Source organism: Pelophylax lessonae, assembly GCF_965119305.1.
Source record: "Pelophylax lessonae genome assembly, chromosome: 3".
Lineage (NCBI taxonomy): Eukaryota > Metazoa > Chordata > Amphibia > Anura > Ranidae > Pelophylax > Pelophylax lessonae.
In genome coordinates this window covers 314,314,856-314,336,279 of record NC_138770.1, presented here as the reverse complement: position 1 = coordinate 314,336,279, position 21,424 = coordinate 314,314,856, and the positions used below count along the sequence as shown (strand labels likewise).

Sequence of the window (21,424 nt, the reverse complement as noted above, 5' to 3'; positions counted from 1 at the left end):
TTGCGTAAGTGTGAACCTAGCTTTATACCACTTAAATGCTGTGATACTGTATTTTAAAGGAGTTTTTACAAATAAAAATTGAATTGTCTTTTATCTGGTTTACCAGGTGCATGTAAAATTTGACAAATCAACAAATCTGGTCATACATTTTGTGCAGATGATACTGGAAATTATCACTAGATAGAAGACTTTTATAGCCTAAATCAGTGGTCTGCAAACTGCGACCCTGGGGCCGGATGTGGCCCTTTGTTAGCCTTTATGCTATATTCTTTCCATTGACACCAATGATGGAGCACTACTCCTCCCACTGACACCAATGACGGAGCACTACTCCTCCCACTGACACCAATGACGGGGCACTACTCCTCCCACTGACACCAATGACTGGGCACTACTCCTCCCACTGACACCAATGACTGGGCACTACTCCTCCCACTGACACCAATGACTGGGCACTACTCCTCTCACTGACACCAATGACTGGGCACTACTCCTCTCACTGACACCAATGACTGGGCACTACTCCTCTCACTGACACCAATGACTGGGCACTACTCCTCTCACTGACACCAATGACTGGGCACTACTCCTCTCACTGACACCAATGACTGGGCACTACTCCTCTCACTGACACCAATGACTGGGCACTACTCCTCTCACTGACACCAATGACTGGGCACTACTCCTCTCACTGACACCAATGACTGGGCACTACTCCTCTCACTGACACCAATGACTGGGCACTACTCCTCTCACTGACACCAATGACTGGGCACTACTCCTCTCACTGACACCAATGACTGGGCACTACTCCTCTCACTGACACCAATGACTGGGCACTACTCCTCTCACTGACACCAATGATGGGGCACTACTCCTCCCACTGACACCAATGACTGGGCACTACTCCTCCCACTGACACCAATGATGGAGCACTACTCCTCCCACTGACACCAATGACTGGGCACTATTCTTCCCACGGACACTGATGGCATTGTTTACTCCCACTGACACCAGGACATTTTCTACTTCTACTGACTATGATCTGTACTCCCTAAAGTCTGAAAGACAGTAAACTGGCTCTTTGTTTAGAAAGTTTGAAAACCCATGGTCTAATTTATGCTCTTTTTTTCTTTACTGAATAGTCAAGAGTGGCTGAGTTTTACCAACAGTTAACTTTGTTGCTGCTTTCCATATGCATGACTGATTGCAAGTTGCATTCAAGTTTTGTTTGAAAGATTGTTGCATATTCCATAGTGTTAAATCTGCCTTTGATTGCTATCCTAATATTGGATTTTTTTTCAGGATGTGAGTTGCAATGAGATCCAGATAATTCCTACCAAAATTGGCAAATTAGAATCTTTACGTGATCTCAATATTCGAAGAAACCACTTGCAGCAGCTGCCTGAGGGTAAGCAGAATATTTATAGGATTTTATACATTTTTATCAATATTGGTGATTAGTATATATTTTGTAAGCTATGTCAGGACACTGTTGTTTGGTTTATTTACTCTTTGAGTAGACCAAGATTGTCTCAGTGGAGTTAAAATTTCTGTATTCCTAAGGTTTTTCAGAATGTTACTGTCTTCTAGCAGGAGATATTGATGCATTACATTTATAAATAAAATATGTGAGTATTTAAAACTTTACTAGCTGCCACCGCTTCTTTAGGGCTTTTACATGGTTTGCTTCTGCAGTTATGAAATATTCTGTGTAATCCATGAAGTTTCTTTTGTTTTTCACAGATTCTTAAAAAACATTGCACAATTGCTTATATAGGAATGTCCTCTGAGCAATGTCTAAACTATGCTGGCATTAGATGATCCATGCAGAAAAGCATTGCATGTGTGGCCTTTTAACTCTTACAGTAGTAATGCCAACTTTTCTGCATGCCTGATTAATGACAGGGCGAGAGAACAGTTTAAATCTTTAGTTCACAATTAAACCCATTAGCAAACTATAGACACGTTATGCAAACATTTGAGTTTTTTTTTTTTTGCCTTAGCTACGCTGTATTTGTAGCAGCTATTATACATTCATTTGAGTATGGCTGTATGTTCATGGATCGTGGGCTATATATAATATGTGTACCAGATGGATACATTCCCCTCTCCTCCTTACAAACACAGACACACACACGCCAGCTGTGCATAAAGATTTATTGCGCCCCCCCTACAAGAGCCATCTAAACAGGTTTCTATCCACCTTCTCCACAGATATAATCCATGGCTCTGGTGGGCATCATTGTTGGTTTAGTCTTTCTTGATAACCTCTGTGCTTAACAGTATTCAGGCATAGTTGTAATCATTAATTGCAAAGCCTGCCCATCCATTCACACCTATTGGTCACATGGAAGACCACTGCACACTGCTGAAAAGTTAAAGTGGTTGTAACCCTAAACAAACAACCCTTGTAGCAGGTTAAACAGCACAGTGCTTGTGCTGTCTAAGCTTTCCCCCCTTAAGGTGTAGAAAACCTGGTTGATCCTGCCTGTTCCTTTGTCCCCCTGTCTGTGCTGACCATGGTAAGCATGGCTGCTGATCCATGATACTGTGGTTAGGTTACATGCCTCCGTCCTGCTGCTCTCCTCTCTCCCCCTCCCCCCTTGCCTGTCAGCTCCTGTGTGTGTGAGCCTCCCTTCCCTTTCCTCCTATTAAAAGCTGGCAGTAAAGTTAAATAAAGATTACTGCCAGCCCCTCTCGTTTATGAAGCCATCCCACGCTGTGTAAATAGTTGTATAAAATGGTGCTTCTAAATACCTTATCTCTGATCTTTTCTGGCCGGTCACGTGACCTCCGGTTGCTCTCCTCCCCTTATCTAAATGCTACAGTGGAAGGGGCTGGTTGGACAGCACAGTGGTCATGTGATCTCTACAGCTGACGTCAGAGGGGATCTCGGCCCTCCTGCTGTAGCCCTTAGATTGAAGGAGAGCAGCCGGAGGTCATGTGACCTGCGAGAAAATATCAGAGATCAGATATTTGGAAGCATCGTTTTACACTAACATTTACATAGTGTAGGATGACTTCATAAAACAGAGGGGCTGGCAGTGATTTTTTTTTCTTTATAAGTTTACAACCTGGTTTTAGACCTGATTTCTATATTATGTGATTTAAGGTAAAACTTGTCCTATAATGGGATAAGCAGGGGGATGGGTACCACTCCCTTCCAGTTTTTCAGCACCTCCAGCCCAGACTTTTTTTTTATTTAGGATGAGGTGTGGAAAACCTTCTGTCAGTTTTTAATGTGTGTGGTTAAAAATGAAAATTATATATGTGATGAAGCGTTAGATTTCATGCTTTATCTAGCATAATAGTTTCACGTGTATTTAAAGCAGGAGATAAGCCCAGACTGTGTGCTATAAGGCCACATGCTAGCAAATCATGTACACCTATGGACAGAATATGTAGTTATGGAATTTGTATGGACATATAGAAGAGAAACTGGGTATCATAAAAACTTTATTATGTACCATTAAAAATCTATTATACAACATTAAAAATGACTATCCTGATAGGGGTTCACAACATGCAAAGATTCTAATTACAGGCAGTATTCATGTGAATGGGTTAAGATACTTCTAAAGAGTCCCCTTTCTGGAATATACTGGTGCATCTCATAAAATTAAAGCAATACTCACAAACCAGGCGCTCCGGGTGCCTGTAGGGTGGAGGGATAAAAGTAAGCCTGTGAGGCTCCCCAGCGATTGTTCTGCTGCTAGCCAATGATCATAGGAATGGTGCTGATACTGACATAAGTACATGAGGAAGGCAGCGCATGAACCACACGGGGATGCAATGGAAAAAGTCAGGTGAACATCCAGTATAGAAAGGGTTAACAGTTTATTGATATTGCTAACCGGAACATAAAAAAAAAAGTACATAAAATGCTTACATCCCCTTGGGCTGGAGTGGACAAGGGCACCTGGCAGCAAGCAACACGAGTGCGAGGAGGTCAGTCTCCCAGGACTGCTGAGCAGTGTGTGCACAAAGGCCGAAACCTACCGGCGTGAGGATGAAAGGACTCTGCTGTAGTTCCAGAGCGGTGACATCAGCCGGACAGGCGCCACTTGTGGGAAAACACCAGGAACCAGGGTGGGACACAAGCTATATGGTTGCCATGACTACATGTTTGGCGCCATTCGCTTTATCAAGTGACTTGATAAACTTGATAAAAAGGACCCTGTGGACAAGAGAGCTTAGGCTCTGGTTCGATACTTTTTCACCGAGGAGAGTTCAATTTTGAGGCCAGTGTTTGCTATCACCTTGGTATCTCAGACCTTAATGGAATGGGCAAAAATTTGATGCCTGGAGCTGGAGGGAGATCTACATCCTCCAGAGCTGGTGTATCAGTCGATCCAGGGGCTACAGTACATTTGTGATGCATCTTTGGATGCGGCCCTTTGGCTAGCAGAGTATCTGTGACGGTGGTGATCCTTCACCGCATGATTTGGTTTAAGTACTGGTCGGCTGACGGGGCTTCTAAAAAGGTGACTGTTTATTCAGTGCCTCTATGGAGGAGATCATTAAGGGCCTTATGGCAGGTTGCTAGGAGCAAGGAACCTCGTTGTAAATGTGGTCCTTTTTTCTTGGCTCCCAAGCGGCCCTTTTGTTAGACTGGATCACAGTAAAAGGGTTCAAGACCCAACTCGTACTTTCGTGGGCAGCTCCAAGAGACCACGGAATGGTAAGTCAAAAGCGGGCCCTGTTGGTTCTGCAGACAAGCCTTCCTCAGGCTTAAGGGGTGCCCTCACCTGTATCTGGGGTGGGGGGATGTCTTTGTTTCTTTCCGGACCCGTGGACCTTGCTCATTCAGGACAGATGGGTCCACGAGTTGATTCCGTCCGGTTACAGGATTGAGTCTCGATCCTTGCCTCCAGCAAGGTTCTTTCCTTCCATCTCACGCCTGTTCCAGGATCGGATGCAGGGTCTTTACGGGGCAGTGCAGGACCTGTTAGCACAAGGAGTCATTGTTCCGTTTCCACAGTCAGGAACGTTACCCTTTGGTCTCACTTCAATTCCTCGGGTGTTCACAGAAGTGTTGGCTCCAGAGTTGGCTTTGCTCAGACAGAAGGGAATTGCGGTACTTGGCTACCTAGACGATCTTCTTCTGCGTGCAGAGTCTACATCGGCTCTAGAAGTCGATTTGGACATTACTGTGCGAATTCTACAAGAGTTTGGATGGACACTGAATTTGGATCTGCAGTCGCTAGACAATCAGACCCTGTTGAGCCAGGGTACGACAGGGTCTCTGATGAGGTGGCTCCTCTCTCCGGCGCTTAACTTTGGAAAGTCCTTTCTCCCCCTGTATTGGACAGTGATTTCCATGGATGCTAGTGGTCAGTGATTGCAGCGCTGCTAATAAATATATGTACTAAAATAAATAAAGTGTTCTAAAAACTCATCTGTGTTGCTTAAATAAATCAATTAATCAAGCAATCAATAAAGTGCCAATAGGTGCAAACTCTGTGCAAATTAGCAAAAAACCATAAAAACCATAAAAATTGTGCAGATATTACAATGTAAAACTCATGGGTAAAGTGCAATCTAAGTGCCTGATAAACAGTCCATAAAACAGTCCTTTTAGTAAAAATCAGGAGCTTGATGCTTATTTCTTGTTGCTTCGGGGTATCCCCCTTTGGGTATCTACTTACCACTAGGTGGTGAGATTGAAGCAGAATAAGCTGATGTTAGTATCCTTTGGCTCCTGCAGGGCTGATTAGGCTGTAGGTTGGAAGCGATCCTGTTTCAAAGTGCAGTGATCCCTGGTGTCCTCATAGAAATAAAAATGCTCAACATAGTGAGGACCGTTTAAAATACATTTATTGCATTAAAATACAAAGGGATACTCACAAACCTAAAACATAATAGAGCCTATATCGTAATGCCTATACTCGGTACGGTGGTAAGCTGCTCCTCAGCGTTCTCCTCACCGACCGGAAGTCACGTGGCTGACTCTCGGCCAATGGCTAGACGCGTTTCGCTGTGGACACAGCGTCATCTGTAGCTACAGATGACGCTGTGTCCACAGCGAAACGCGTCTAGCCATTGGCCGAGAGTCAGCCACGTGACTTCCGGTCGGTGAGGAGAACGCTGAGGAGCAGCTTACCACCGTACCGAGTATAGGCATTACGATATAGGCTCTATTATGTTTTAGGTTTGTGAGTATCCCTTTGTATTTTAATGCAATAAATGTATTTTAAACGGTCCTCACTATGTTGAGCATTTTTATTTCTATGAGGACACCAGGGATCACTGCACTTTGAAACAGGATCGCTTCCAACCTACAGCCTAATCAGCCCTGCAGGAGCCAAAGGATACTAACATCAGCTTATTCTGCTTCAATCTCACCACCTAGTGGTAAGTAGATACCCAAAGGGGGATACCCCGAAGCAACAAGAAATAAGCATCAAGCTCCTGTTTTTTACTAAAAGGACTGTTTTATGGACTGTTTATCAGGCACTTAGATTGCACTTTACCCATGAGTTTTACATTGTAATATCTGCACAATTTTTATGGTTTTTTGCTAATTTGCACAGAGTTTGCACCTATTGGCACTTTATTGATTGCTTGATTAATTGATTTATTTAAGCAACACAGATGAGTTTTTAGAACACTTTATTTATTTTAGTACATATATTTATTAGCAGCGCTGCAATCACTGACCACTATCCACAAAAAGCACTAGCACTTTTCTTGCAGCAGGCAGCTAATTGCAAACACCTTTTTTTGATATCCATACACTCCATAAGCGCGAGGCTCACAGTCACTCCATGGATGCTAGTCTGTCTGGATGGAGAGGTGTCTTGGGGAGTATACTTGGCTCAAGACGTTTGGACTCGAGAGAGGAGTCCCGTCTGCTGATCATTATGCTGGAGATTTGGGCAATCAGGCTTTGTCTATCCCAGTGGACGGATCATCTGCAGGGATGCTCGGTGAGGATAACAATCAGGCAGTGCTATGGCTGTGGCATATGTCAATCATCAAGGGGGCAGAAGAAGTGCCCTGGCAGCCCGGTAAGTAGCCGGCATTCTAAGGTGGGCAGAACAATATGTTTTGGCCCTCTCTGCTGTACACATTCCGGGGGTAGAGTATTGGCACATCAACTGTGTCTTCGGTGGGGGACTCCCGATGTGGACCTGTTGGCCTCCCGTCTCAACAGGAAGATGCAGAGGTTTGTGTAAAGGTCTCGGAATCCTCTGGCAGACACCCTGGTGGACCCCTGGGGTCAGTATCGTTTGATTTATGCTTTTCCTCCAATACAACTTGTGTTGAGACTGCTACACTCTGGATGTAGTTTGGGCGATTGGGGTGTACCTGGTGGCGACTGAGTCGATTCGGAAATCCGATTCTTTGTTCTTATGGATGAACCTCGTAAGGGGTGAGCGAAGAAATCTCGCCACAATTTCTAAACGGCTGCTACTACCTAATTTTTAAGGCCACCTACACAAATGTTACATCAAAATTTCACCTATCCCTGCTGCCATTTAACATGTCCACATCTAAGCCATAGCCCTAATAGTTTTTACACTATGACCGTTTGTTTCCAACTCACGACGTCCATTGACATTTATTGAAACTGCACTCAAACCATTTCAAATTTAAAAGCCGCTTTCTAACCTATGACTGTGCCTTCAGTTTTAATGTTTCATAGACATATTCTACAACAAAATGTGTGATTCCTACGGGATAAGTCTCTAAGCTGTGAAATTTATAGCTTTTACACTAGAGCCGTATGAAGATGGGCACCTACAACTTTAGTAAGTTGCCCCATAAGAATGAATGTTGGAATGTTCAAAACTTTGTTTCCAACTGCCAAAATTTCTTAACTGCTGCCACCCCCCCCCCCCCCCCCCCACACACACACACACACACACACTCAACACGCACACCCCACACACACTCAACACGCACACCCCACACACACTCAACACGCACACCCCACACACACACCACACACACACCACTCTTGCACATGCACACAACACACACTACCCACACACCCACCAAACAAACTGCTGCCACTCCCACACACACATAGTTACTCCGTCCACTCCGGCTGAAGACTACCGGTGGCGGCAAGAACACTTCACACAATTTCCCCCGAAATTGTACGTTTTCTAGTTATTTCTGTATTTCATAGAATCCTTTAGAGATCTTCCTCACTTGTAAAAGTTGCTGTTCTAATAGCCATTACATCTGTTAGGCGTATTACTAAATTGTCAGCTCTTTCTTGTAAACCACCTTTTCTTGTTTCGCTTAAGAACAAAGTGGTTTTGAGACCAACCTTTCTTCATACCAAACGTGGTCCTCTTCTCTCCACCTCAGAGAGGGCAGTGTCCCTTTTTGTCCTGCCGTAAAACATTACAATGAAATTGGCCTACATTGCCTGGATGTGGTCAGGGATGTCAGGATCTACCTTAAAGCTACAGCCTCTATTTTGCAAGACTAAGTGCCCCTCTTTGTCATGCCTATGGGCCTTCATTTAGGGCTTCCTGCTTCATCATTGCTAGTGGATTAGGGCACTAATTTCCAGGGCATTTGCCTTCAAGGAAGAGGTCCCTTCTTTCACTATTAGAGCCCATTCCACCAGGGCTGTTGGTGGTTTCTTGGGTTTCCTGCATCAGTCATCTGCTTCCCTTGTTTGCACAATATCCCCCTGGTCCTTTGTTCACACCTTCTCCATGTTTTAACAGGTGGATGTTCAGGTCTCAGCTTATGCAAACAAGGGGCTTCAAGCTATTATCCAAATGGTTTTTGTTCAGGTTCTTTAAATCTTGTTTTCTTGTGGAGATGTTGGCCATTCTCATTGCTTTGTTGTTGCCCACTCCTAGGGTCATTGCTTGGGGATGTCCAGGAATACCATGACCATGACGTTTTGACTTGCCTGCAAATTCCTTATTTTTAAAGTATAGTACAGGACACAGGGGGTCTCCCCTCTGCCTTGATAACCCCACATTGCTTGCATAAAAAAATAAAATTCACCCAAGAACTTAAACCCCCCCAAAACATTTTTTAACCTGCTCCGGTTAAAGCAACAATTTTTCTCTATCGTTCATTGACGGATGCAGTTCTCTCTGATTCATATCAGTAGGTTAATACTAGGCAGAAAAAAGTTCTGGCTACGCCTATGGGCAGTCCCGGAGAGTACACCCTCTGTCTCTTCCTGCATAGGATGTCAGTTTTAATTTGCCTAGTCAGGATGCCTAGTCAGGAGTAAGGACCTAGTTCCTTGCTGGGATCTTTGGTCCTAGCATATATAGTATTTTTTATGTAGATTTTTTTTAGCTAGCCTATTTTTCTCCGCAACTTTTTTCCTGTGAGGTCTTCAGGCAATTATGCCGGACTGGGCGACAGACTGGACCCCCATATCCAGTGGTCACCCCAGTCTGGCCAGCGAGCGCATGCAGACCGTAGCTCCGTGCTGGGTCGGCCACGACATAGTCCCACTGGACGGAGACTGGCCCCGCAATTTAAACGTCTCGCCAGGACGCACACAACAGGGTCTAGGCTTATGTTGCAGTGTTCCTATTTGGCCGACAGTCCCCCTACTCCAGTGGCGTGGAGTTCTGTCAAGAGATGGCGCCCGCCTGTGTTCCTGGTATGGTCAGTGAACGTACCCCCCCCCCTTCCCTGGCGTATTTTGGGGTGGAAGCGGGCCTTCTCCCTAGGATGGTCGGACCTTCACACCCTTGGGTTTCCCTCTGTCCTGTAGTGACCCTTACCCCCCCTCCCACGTGGGGGACTGTTTGGGCCTACCTGAGGCTGGGGCCCAGTGTGCAGGCCGCATGGGGGGCAGGGGGAGTGTGCGGCACTCAACCAATCCTGCGGGGGGGCTTGGTGGGGTTTTATGGTGTGGGTGGGCGCTTGAGGGGGTCCCCCTGTGGGTCCCGATTACCGCGATTCCTGTGCGGGGCAACCATTTTGTTGTAGCTTCTGTCTGCTTCTATGATGGTAGCCATCTTGGTACACCTGTTTTTGGCCATTTTGCGGTAGATTTTTTTGCTGTGGAGGCCGGTGGGAGTGCCTGGAGGACAGTGTGTCATGAGGGTGGTCTCTCCCTCTCTGTGGGGGTCTGTTAGTGTGCGCCTGACCTCCAGGGGGCACTGTAGTTCCACCTCCGTGACTTGGCATGGGGCATGTCCCTCTTGCCCTGGGGGAGCTGTTGGACCAGCTGGCTCAGGGGCTGCAATTCGTTTGTGATGCCACGCTGGTTGAGGCTCCCTTGTATGGGTCACCTTGTCGTTTTCGGCGGTGGTTGTCCAGTGTCTACTTGACCGGAGTGTTGGTCTGCGGATCATAATGGATCTCCCTTTTCAGGGGGATCACCTGTTTGTCTCTGCCCTGGATGACATTATATACTCCTCTTACTGTTGGGGTCCCCTAAGGTTCTGTCCTTGGACCACTACTATTCTCAATCTATACCTCCTCCCAAGGTCAACTAATAGCCTCCCGTGGCTTCCACTACCATTTCTATGCTGACACCCAAATCTACCTCTCTACCCCTCAGCTCACCCCATCAGTCTCCTCCCTCATCACTGATCTACTAACAGACATATCAGCCTGGATGTCTCACCACTTCCTCAAACTGAATCTATCTAAAACCGAGCTCATAATATTTCCTCCTCCACGTGCCCCTTCCCTGGAATTCTCTGTCAAGCTCAATGGAACAAATATCATTCCTTCCACACATGCCAGGGTGCTAGGGGTAATCCTGGACACTGCACTGTCCTTTCAGGCTCACATCCAATCCCTGTCCAAATCATGCCGCCTTAACCTCCGCAACATCGCTAGAATACGGCCCTTTTTAACCAATGACACCACCAAGCTTTTAATTCACGCCCTGGTTATCTCTCGCCTCGACTATTGCAACTCCCTCCTCATTGGATTACCCTTACATAGATTATCCCCCCTTCAATCCATAATGAATTCTGCTGCAAGACTTATCCACCTTACCAACCGTTCAGTGTCCTCCACCCCTCTCTGCCAATCCCTTCACTGGCTTCCACTCACTCAACGAATAAAATTCAAAGTTCGAACAATAGTTTACTTTACAAAGCCATCCACAACTCTGCCCCCAGCTACATCACTGACCTGATCTCAAAATATCAACCAAGCCGCTCTCTTCGGTCCTCCCAAGACCTCCTGCTGTCTAGCTCCCTTGTCACCTCTTCCCATGCTCGCCTTTAGGATTTCTCCAGAGCTTCTCCCATTCTTTGGAACTCTCTACCCCAATCTGTCCGACTGTCCCCTAATCTATCCATCTTTAGACGATCCCTGAAAACCCTTCTCTTTAAAGAAGCCTACCCGGCTACTAACTAATAACACTGTTTCACTTGCTCCATCAGCTCATTCCCCACAGCTATTGCCTTTTGTATCAATTGACCCTCCCTTTTAGATTGTAAGCTCTAACGAGAAGGGCCCTCTGATTCCTTTTGTTCCAAATTGTATTGTAACTGTAATGTCTGCCTTCATTTTGTTAAGCGCTGCACAAACTGTTTGGCGCTATATAAATCCTGGTTAATAATAATAATAATTATATAAGGGTCTCACGGGGGAAGAGTGTTTTCTTCCACAGGCTAATAAGGGTAAGGGCCTTCATCGCAGTCAAGGTTCTTCCCTTTCGGCTTGCAAACAGTTTCTTCATCCCGGGGATGGTCGATTTGGCGAAGTCCTTCCAGACTTCCGTGTGTGGTTCCCAATGACCTGGTCTGGAAAACATGAGATTGTTTTTTTCTAGACCTGGGGTGCTTTCTCACCCATCTAGGGGTTGGGGGGGAGGTTTTTGCCAGTCGAGGACCTACGGCTGGCCCAGATCCCAGGCTGCTGGGTTCAGAAGGTCATGCGGTCCAATTGCAAGATCGAGTTCCGATTCATTTATTTCCGGTAAGGTTTTTCCCTTCCAATGTACGACTGTCCCCGAATCGCTTACAGGCGCTCTGTGGGGCAGTTCAGGCTCTGGTTCAACAAGCTGGACCAACTGGTCCTTTGATGGTTCCGGTGCAGATAAAAGAAAAAAAATTGGTATTTGTTCTAAGGTGGTGGCTTCCCTGCATCAGGGGGATTCCTGGCCTCCATAGACATCAAGCTGCCTACCTTCACATCCTGTTATGTTCAGGACACCTACGTGTTCCTAGTTTTTTGCCCTGGGTAAGGATCTCTATCGGTTTGTGGCGTTACCCTTTGGTCTTGCTTATGGGTCTTCACAAAGGTGTTGGCTCTGGTCCAGGCGCTGTTGCGGCAGCAGGGAGTATCGGTCCGGGGTTCCTTGCCGAACTGTTTCTTTCTCCGTGTGGTGCGTTCTACTCGGGCGCCTAGTGCTGCCTGGGCTTTTCGCCTTGTAGGCATCTGTGCTCCAGGTTGCAAGACGGCTACCTGGTAGTCTGTTCACACCTTTACCACTTTTTGTAAGGTGGATGTGCTGGCATCTGCAGATGCCTCTTTTCAAGCTGCAATGTTTTTTGCTGGCTGCTATTTGGAGGGCTTTTTACCTTCCTTGAGGGTGTTTACTGTTTGTTTCAGGTGGGCCTCATGTTTTGTTCTGATGAGTCCTATGTTGCCTGGTCGGCTATGTTTGGCCTTGGGGACTTGTTCTTTTCTGCTCTTCCCACCCCTCATTTAATGGCACTGCTTTGGGACATCCCTACTGATATGAATCAGAGAGAACTGCGTCCATCAATGAACTTAAGAGAAAAGGATTTTATGGCAAGCCAAAAATCCAGTTTTTTCTTCCTTTTGAGATAAATGTTTTACATAACTTGATAAAATCTGATCATTGTGTGCATCCCTGTCAGTAGTAAATGGTTTGTTTCAACCCTCTAGCTGCCACTTTTGCTGGACAGCTTGGTCTGTTAAAGGAAGTTGAAAAAATATAAAAATAGAGAAAAAAAAGCCTAAAAAAAATGAATGCAGCAACCACATCTAAGAATTGTAAAAGTGTTACTAAACCCAGATCCTGCTTTCACTAGATCTGGTCTCCTGCAGTACACAACATGGAAATGCAATTATTTTAGTAAAAATAAAATGATAAATACTTTTTCTCATCAGCTGTGTATATAGCAATTAGAGCAATCTTGTGACTCCTATCAGTGAGTGCTGGTAGTTTATAGGAGGAGTTTTCATTTCTCCCAGGATTGTCCTATCAGGGTTCAAGACCCCTAATTCTCTGTCTGAACATGTCTGGACACTACTGATTGGCCCTGTGCTGATCACATGTACCCTCTTAAGAAAAAAAAATAAAAAATCATCCATCAATTAAGATGTGACATCCCACCCACTTTTCTTGTTTAGTTACTGGGCATGGAGGAGGAGGAGGGAGGGACTGGGCTGTCATTTAGGATCTGTATACACGCCCACGTGTGTGATGGTAATACCATGTGACCGGAACAGCTCAGTTAAAACCAGGAAGTGTTCTCTGAGCATTAGAGACCAAATTGAGCATGTGCAGCTGAACCACACCTACTGTGTCTTATCTGGACTTGTCCAGAGTAAACTTGCAGGAGGATCTGTGCATACAGGATCACACAGCCTTTTTACACAATGCAGAGGATTAATTACTTAACCTCCTTCCGCTCGCGCTATAGCCGAAAGACGGCTACAGCGCGGGCTCTAATTTCCGGGAGGCCGTCTTTAAACTGCCTCCCAGTGACAGGCTCCCCGCGCGCTCCAGCGAGCGCGCATCTGGGAAAATCTGTGTCGGCCGTGTCCCTTGGACACAGTCAATCACAGATCGTGGTGAATGGCCAATCACAGCGGCCATTTACCACGTGATGGGACCATGCAATGTAAACATATGAGATCATCTCTCATCGCCAGCTCTCCTTCCTCACACAGACTGCAATGTGAGGAAGAGGAGAGCCGATCAGCGGTAAGGGGACACAGAGGAATGTAATCAGGGCACTGATCACCAGTGCCCTGATTACACAAGAGGGGAAAAAAATGCCATAACTGCCCACAATCAGTGCCCACAATCAGTGCCCATAGTGCTGCCAGTCAGTGCCCATCAGTGCCTGCTCATCTAGGCACTGACTAGCAGCACTATGGGCACTGAGTGTGGACACTGATGGTGCTGCCCATCAGTGCCCAGCAGTGCCACCTCTGTGCTCATCAGTGCCGCCTATCAGTGCTAATCAGTGCGGCATATTAGTACCTCCTCATCAGTTCCACCTCATCAGTGCCCATACGTGCCACCTCATCAGTGCCCATCAGTGCCGCCTCATCAGCGCACATCAGTGAAGGAGAAAAATGTATTTATTTTCAAAATTTACTCACAGAAAATAAGAAAAACTTTTTTTTTTTTTTTTCAAAATTTTCTGTCTTTTTTCTTTTTTTTTTTGTAAGAAATAAAAAACCCAGAGGTTATTAAATACCACCAAAAGAAAGCTCTATTTGTGTGAAAGAAATGATAAAAATTTCATATGGGTACAGTGTAGCATGACCGCGCAATTGTCATTCAAAGCGTGAGAGCGCTGAAAGCTGAAAATTGGCCTGGGCAGGAAGGGGGTAAAAGTGCCCAATAGGCAAGTGGTTAAGTTACACAGTGAGTATAACAAGCATGCTGTTCTGCATCTAAAGACAGTTTTTTCTGTTGTGGGTTTAGTAACACTTTAAGCTGCAGGATATGAAATCTTTGTTTTTTAGTTTCATTATATAGAATGCATGTGTGTGTTACATTTGCGAGTAAACCTTTATTTTTCTGCAATACAGTATCTTGTGGCTGGGAAGGCATAGAGTCTTGCACACTTGACTACTGAGAGATTTCTGTGCACCCAACTGCAGATCCATCTCAGACTTCTGCAAGGACAGTTGTAGCCACAGAACTGAAAGCCATTTGAAAAATATGTAGAACACACTTAAATTCACACACTTTTTAACCTATTATAGCAGTAATTTCATCAGTAAATTATTTTTTTCTTTTCCCTGACAGAACTTGCAGATTTGCCACTAGTTCGGTTAGATTTTTCTTGTAACAAAGTCACAAGTATTCCAGTATGTTACCGTAATCTGCGTCACCTCCAGACCATTATCTTGGACAACAATCCCCTGCAGTCCCCTCCAGCTCAGGTATGTGCTTGATAAACTGAAATATTTTACCGGACTACAATGGTTGTCTTTAATGTCTAAGTTTGAGTTTGTTTTCACAGCACACTTTACTTTCCCATTATGGTAATGCTTATGGCAAACTTTTGTTTTGCCACTGGGGTATTTCACATCACATCTCCATCTTACATTTTGGTCTTTTCCCCCAGTGAGATTCACACACACGCATTCTGGTCTTTCCCCTGTATCCCTATTCGAGCACACAATCTCTAGTTTTTCCTCTAGAAACTTCTTAGGGTCTTGCTTGAGATAGTATCCCAAGACAAACTGTATATTATATATTTTAAATTTCAACTTATTTCATGTGTTTATCTCTTTAAATAGATTTGCATCAAAGGTAAAATTCATATATTTAAATACCTGAACATAGAAGCTTGCAAAAATGCTTCAGATCTACCAGAGTTTGACAGAAGACCTCTAGGATTCAGTTCATGGTTAGTAAAAAATCAATACATATTTTTATTACATTTAAATAGTACCTGGGAAATATATAAATTTATAGCTGGATTTTGATGATACATTAGCTCTTATATCTACACTGAACAAAATTATAAACGCAATACTTTTTGATTTTGCCCCCATTTCTCATGAGCTGAGCTGAACTCAAAGATCTAAGACTTTCTCTATGTACACAAAAGGCCTATTTCTCTCAAATATTGTTCACAAATCTGTCTATATCTGTGTTAGTGCTTCTCCTATACTGAGATAATCCATCCACCTCACAGGTGTGGCATATCAAGATGCTGATTAGACAGCATGATTATTGCACAGGTGTGCCTTAGGCTGGCCACAATACAAGGCCACTCTAAAATGTGCAGTTTTATCACACAGCACAATGCCACAGCTGTTGCAAGTTTTGAGGGAGCGTGCATTGGCATGCTGACTGCAGGATTGTCCACCAGAGCTGTTGCCCGTGAATTGAATGTTCATTTCTCTACCATAAGCTGTTCCCAAAGGGGTTTCAGAGAATTTGGCAGTTCATTCAACCGGCCTCACAACCACAGACCACGTGTAACCACACCAGCCCAGGACCTCCAAGATCATATGAGACCAGCCTCCCAGACAGCTGCTGCAACAATCGGTTTGCATAACCAAAGGATTTCTGCAAAAACTCCCAGAAACCGTCTCAGGGAAGCTCATCTGCACGCTCGTCGTCCTCATCGGGGTCTCGACCTGACTGCAGTTCGTCGTCGTAAAAGACTTGAGTGGACAAGTTCTCACATTCTATGGCGTCTGGCACTTTTTTAGAGGTGTTCTCTTCACAGATAAATCCTGGTTTTCTTAGATCTTTGAGGTCAACTCATGAAAAATGGGGGCAAAAACAAGTGTTGCGTTTTTGATCATTTTTTTCAGCATATGTAAATAAAACCTTTTCGTTCCAAACGATCGACTTTTGGGATGGGGCTGTACCTGGTGGGGGCTTCTGCCAGGGCCCCCTTCCTGCTGGGATTGTGTTCAGAGCTCCTGTGGTCCCCCCTGGGCCCACGGGAGCCACGTGGGGCCACCATTTTCTTGTTGCCTTTTGTGCTTTAGCGCGGCGGCCGTGTTTGTGAGAAGGGCTGGCCGCTTCTTTGGCAACCATCTCCAGATGGACAGACTCAGACCTATTCCATCAAAGGTCACCTTCCACCTTTTCCTGTCGCGGTGCATTCTACTCGGGCGCTCAGTGCTTCTTGGGCTTTCCGTCATCAGTCATCAATATCGCAAGTTTGCAAGGTGTCCACCTGGTCGTCGGTGCGTACTTTCACAAAATTCTATAGGTAGATACTTTGGCATCTGTGGATGCTTCTTTTGGCCACAAAGTTATGCAGGCTGCTGTTTAAGACTGGCTGTTCCGTCTTGAGGGGTGTTTTTCTTTAAACTTTTATTTTTCAGACAGGGCTCTTGTGACACGGTTAAGGCTCCTGTGTCCTGGTTAAGGGCTCTTATGTTTAGCCTTGGGTTATTTTCCCCACCTCTCATTTTCCTTTTGGCACTGCTTTGGGGCATCCCAGTAGTTATGATTTATGGAGCGATGTGTCCGTCGATGAACGAAAGAGGAAATGGGATTTTTGTACTTGCCGTAAATAAAAGAGTTAATCGATGGACACAGCACCCACCCCTCTATGGAGTTCTGATATTTCTAATACTGCTTGCTACTAAACTGATTACCTAGAGCAGAGAGGGGGGTTACGTACCAAGCTGAGGATGGCCCATGGGTGTAGTCAGGTGTTTTTTGTTCTGTCTAGTCCATATTCCTGGAGGAGGCAATATAACCCAGTAGTTATGATTTATGGAGCGCTGTGTCCGTCAAACTCGGAGGAATGGATTTTACGGTAAGTACAAAAATCCAATTTTTTTCAGACTGGGGAGGAGTTTTCCAATCCCTCCAAGTTCAGGGAACATGGTCCTCATTGGAAGCAAGGCTCCCCATCAACTTTCTAATGCTTGGAGCAATAAGGATGGCTCTGCAACATTGGACACCCTCTTCTGCATAGACCCTCAATCAGGGTACAATCAGATAATGCAACGGCTGTGGCCTACATCAACCACCAAGAGGGTACCAGGAATCGTGCATCCCTAAGGGAGAAAGCTGAATCATTTCTTGAATAGACAAAAGCTGTCCGGATATGTCTGCTGTCCATACCCCAGGAATGGACAACTGGAAGGTGAATTACCTCAACTGTCACCACTTGGACCAAGGGGAATGGGCCCTTCACCCTGACTTCTTCAACCTCATTTGTCCTAAATGGGGAGCCCCTTAAGGTGGATATCCTGACCTCCAGATTCACAACAAATTACCTTTGTTTTTAGCCAGGACCAATGATTCTCTAGCTCATCTATTGGACTCCTTGATAAATCTGGGCTAATCTATGCCTGCCTTCCAGTGCAAATTCTACCTCACCTGCTCCACAAAATGGAACAAGAGAGGAAACTGGTGATTTTCATTACACCAAACTGTCCCAGAAGAACCTGGTACACAGACTTACGCAAGTCTAAGGCATCTTCTTAACAGGCCAGACCTGTTGTCTTATGGCGCTTTTCCACTGCATGGAACCGTAACGGTTCGGCACGCTTTTGTGCTTTTTCCACTGCTGGTACCGCATGGTATAGGGTCGGAACGGTTCGGTACGGTATGGTATAGGTTTGCTATTCCACTGCATGGAACCGAACGGTACGGTACGGCTCTGAAAAAACAGTACCTACTCGATTGTGGTTCCAACAGGTACCAAACTGGTACCATATACCACAATCCTTTGCGTCACTACTAGCCACTGATTGGTCAGAGAATCCCACCCACCCCGTTGTTATCCCACCCACTTAACTTTAGTACTACTTTAGTGGAAAAGCAAACCTATACCGTACCGAACCGTTCCAACACCGTACCATGCGGTACCAGCAGTGGAAAAGCAAACCGGGCCGAGTAGAGCAGAGCCGGTACTTGCAGTGGAAAAGTGCCATTAGTGTACTCTATTCCATCCTTTTTCTCAGGCACTGGCTTTAACTGTTGTACATAGAAATCCTTCTTTGCCTTCATTATCAGTGACTACTCTGTGCCTTGCATTATGATCATTCTACAATCCGGTCTTAACAAGACCCTGGCACTTAGAGCTCTGAAAGTACAGGTTTGGGCCTTCTCCATTTTTTATGTCCAGTTCATAGTTTACGGGAGACTGTTGTCACTGTGAGGTTAATATAAGAGGGGTCCTTTTGGCTAATTTTGGGAGTTAAACTTGACTGTAGTAGTTTTACCAAATAATACAAATATAAGATATATAGGTGGTATAGTTTAGGGCTTTGACATTTAAAAGCTTCTAAATGGTATGCATATAGAAACTGTATGCAATATGCTCCATGACTATCCCTAAACCTCACTCCGGTCTAATTGGACCTCGTTTACTGAAAATTCATTATATTGCAGTGAAAACTTAAAAAATATCTTTTAATTTATTTGGTAGCATTTTGGGCATTTGTGCTTATGACAGGTATATGTCTGTGTTTTAGCCATGATGATGTATACCCCAGTCGCTCCTATGGTGCCTTGGACTCTGGCTTTAACAGCGTAGACAGTGGAGACAAACGGTGGTCTGGGAATGAGGTAAGATTTTTCTGCATATTTGGATTTAATGACACTACTTGTTTACTACATTAATAAATAGGATATTGTTCATAGATAATAAAGAAGGTGTGCCAGTGGATCATCAGTTGCTTGCCTTTGAATAAGAATTTGTATATGCTTCTTGCTGTTGTTTTACTTTAACATGCAAGCTATATGTAGTTTTTACTACTATAATTCATAATTTCTTTCTGAAGCCTACTGATAGGATTTAGTAGGCATATTCCACATCACAATAAATTGTGTTTGCTTTTTCTGTAACCTTGAAGTTGTCTATATCTTTCAGTGAATTTGTGTGTGCCACACACTCTGGTTCACCATACATAGGGTTTTTTTTTTTGGCTAAAACTGGAGAGTGCAGAATCTGGTGCAGCTGTGCATGGTTGTCAACCAGCTTCTAACTTCAGCTTTTTTAAGGCTGGCCATACATGTGTCAAATTCCGAAATATTTTTCGTTCGAAAATCACATCTTTCGAATAATCGCATTGTTCAAATAATCGTTTGATTTTGACCATTAGTGGGGCCGCAGCAACAGACGTTTTTTATACTGCCATCGAATTTGAGTGATCGGGCATGTTGGAAATTTTTTGACAAAGAAATGCGCATGAGTTGTGACCTGGAAAGAAAAGAAGATTCCCCGTCACAAATTGTTTTCTCTATACAATGAGGTGAAATTGAAGGCATGGTTGGTCGAATTTCAAAATCAATGGTGGCACCATCAGATCACAAAACACACTAATTTTCAATTTTTGATCAGACAAATCGTTCGGAATTCAACCCATGTATGGCCTACATAATTTTAGACAAAAAACAAACTGGAAGCTGGTTGGTTTCTGTGCACTTTCCCTTTTTTTTTTTTTTTAAAATGAGCTCCATAGTGTTTTTTTGCAAGCTTCTCAGATGTATACATAAATGTTAAATGCATCATGTAATCACCTCAAACTTATTGGCCATTACAGAATTCCGCTGTGAGATAGCTATACTATCACATCTAGCCTGATGCACCAAAGTGTTATTACTAAGAACTCTAGATTTGTTCCTCATACCCAATAATCAGATTACAACTCTCCAATTCTTTGCAGTGCCATTTTGATGCATCAGGTCAACTTTTTTCAACGTAAATAAAGAAAAATGTAGTAGCTGGTGCTATATATATATATATATATATATATATATATATATATATATATATATATATATATATATAATCACTTTCCGTTTTGCCTGTGAAACAGTAAGTGAAGGGAAATCTCCCCAATGGGACAAAAATGGCATGGTTTATACCCTCATTGTGTTCAAAATAAAGTCTTCCTTTAGTTTAATCTGTATAAATACTTTACAAGCTGTATTTATATCTTGACTTTGGGCAAACTGTTATTCCTAACTTCTTTTTAAACCAGCCTACAGATGAATTCACAGACCTTCCTCTAAGGACATCTGACTCAAGTAAAGAGCAACGGTTACGGAGAGATCACATCCAGGAATCGAGAGGCAACTCGGTCATTGCAAATGGTGGTGGTAGGTTTTGGGATGTGGCCGGATTATCTTCATTCTTCCTAATGTCTTGGTCCTGTGCAGTTATACTGACCTGTTTCTTTATAGTGGAGCACGATCTAGATCAGATTGACTACATTGATAGCTATGCAACAGAAGAGGAAGAAGAGGATACAAGGCAGTCCAAAGGTGACAGTCTAAGTTCACAATTTATGGCATATATAGAAGAGCGACGGGCAACACATGAGGTAAAGAAGAAGTTGATTTCAAGTTGCAATATTTTTTTATTAAGTTATGTATATTTTTGATAGTGCACCATACTACACAGCGTTTGACTGCACATATCAGTATCTTCCTCTTTTTTTGATTGGTTTGTGAGGGAAAGAAATGCATTATCCTCAGAAGTTATAAGTCAACATACTATGCTTATATGTATGCATGTAATTGAGTTTACTTTTCATAACTAATTCCAGATAAAATGAAGATGAACCATATTTTCCTTTGTTATGTGCTGTTGTGACTATTTTGCAGGAGTCGCCTTTGAAACAAAACTCAAGGGAATTTCAGAGACCAGACGATGGAAGGAGACATTTGTACCAAAGCAGGTTGGTTACCTTTCGGCATGTACACCCTACTAAAGTATCCATCCCAAATAAAATGACTTTCTCTTGTTTTCTCAATGTTGTCAACCCTCAACCCATTGCTGGTATGTTATTGGCTTTCATTCTACATCATCTG

The 21,424-nt window shown here is 44.1% G+C and overlaps 1 protein-coding gene across 6 annotated transcripts in view; it reads left to right on the top strand.

Moving 5' to 3' along the window:
- The window catches only part of LRCH3 (leucine rich repeats and calponin homology domain containing 3), a 122,921-nt gene that overhangs the window by 55,096 nt on the left and 46,401 nt on the right, over positions 1-21,424 (top strand). For all 6 annotated transcript variants that reach the window (XM_082251318.1, XM_082251317.1, XM_082251322.1 and 3 more), the window contains exons 4-10: positions 1,306-1,411; positions 14,924-15,060; positions 15,421-15,530; positions 19,081-19,174; positions 20,593-20,710; positions 20,795-20,934; positions 21,218-21,291. In XM_082251318.1, coding sequence (XP_082107444.1) covers positions 1,306-1,411; positions 14,924-15,060; positions 15,421-15,530; positions 19,081-19,174; positions 20,593-20,710; positions 20,795-20,934; positions 21,218-21,291 — 779 coding nt within the window. The remainder of the gene's footprint in view (positions 1-1,305; positions 1,412-14,923; positions 15,061-15,420; positions 15,531-19,080; positions 19,175-20,592; positions 20,711-20,794; positions 20,935-21,217; positions 21,292-21,424) is intronic.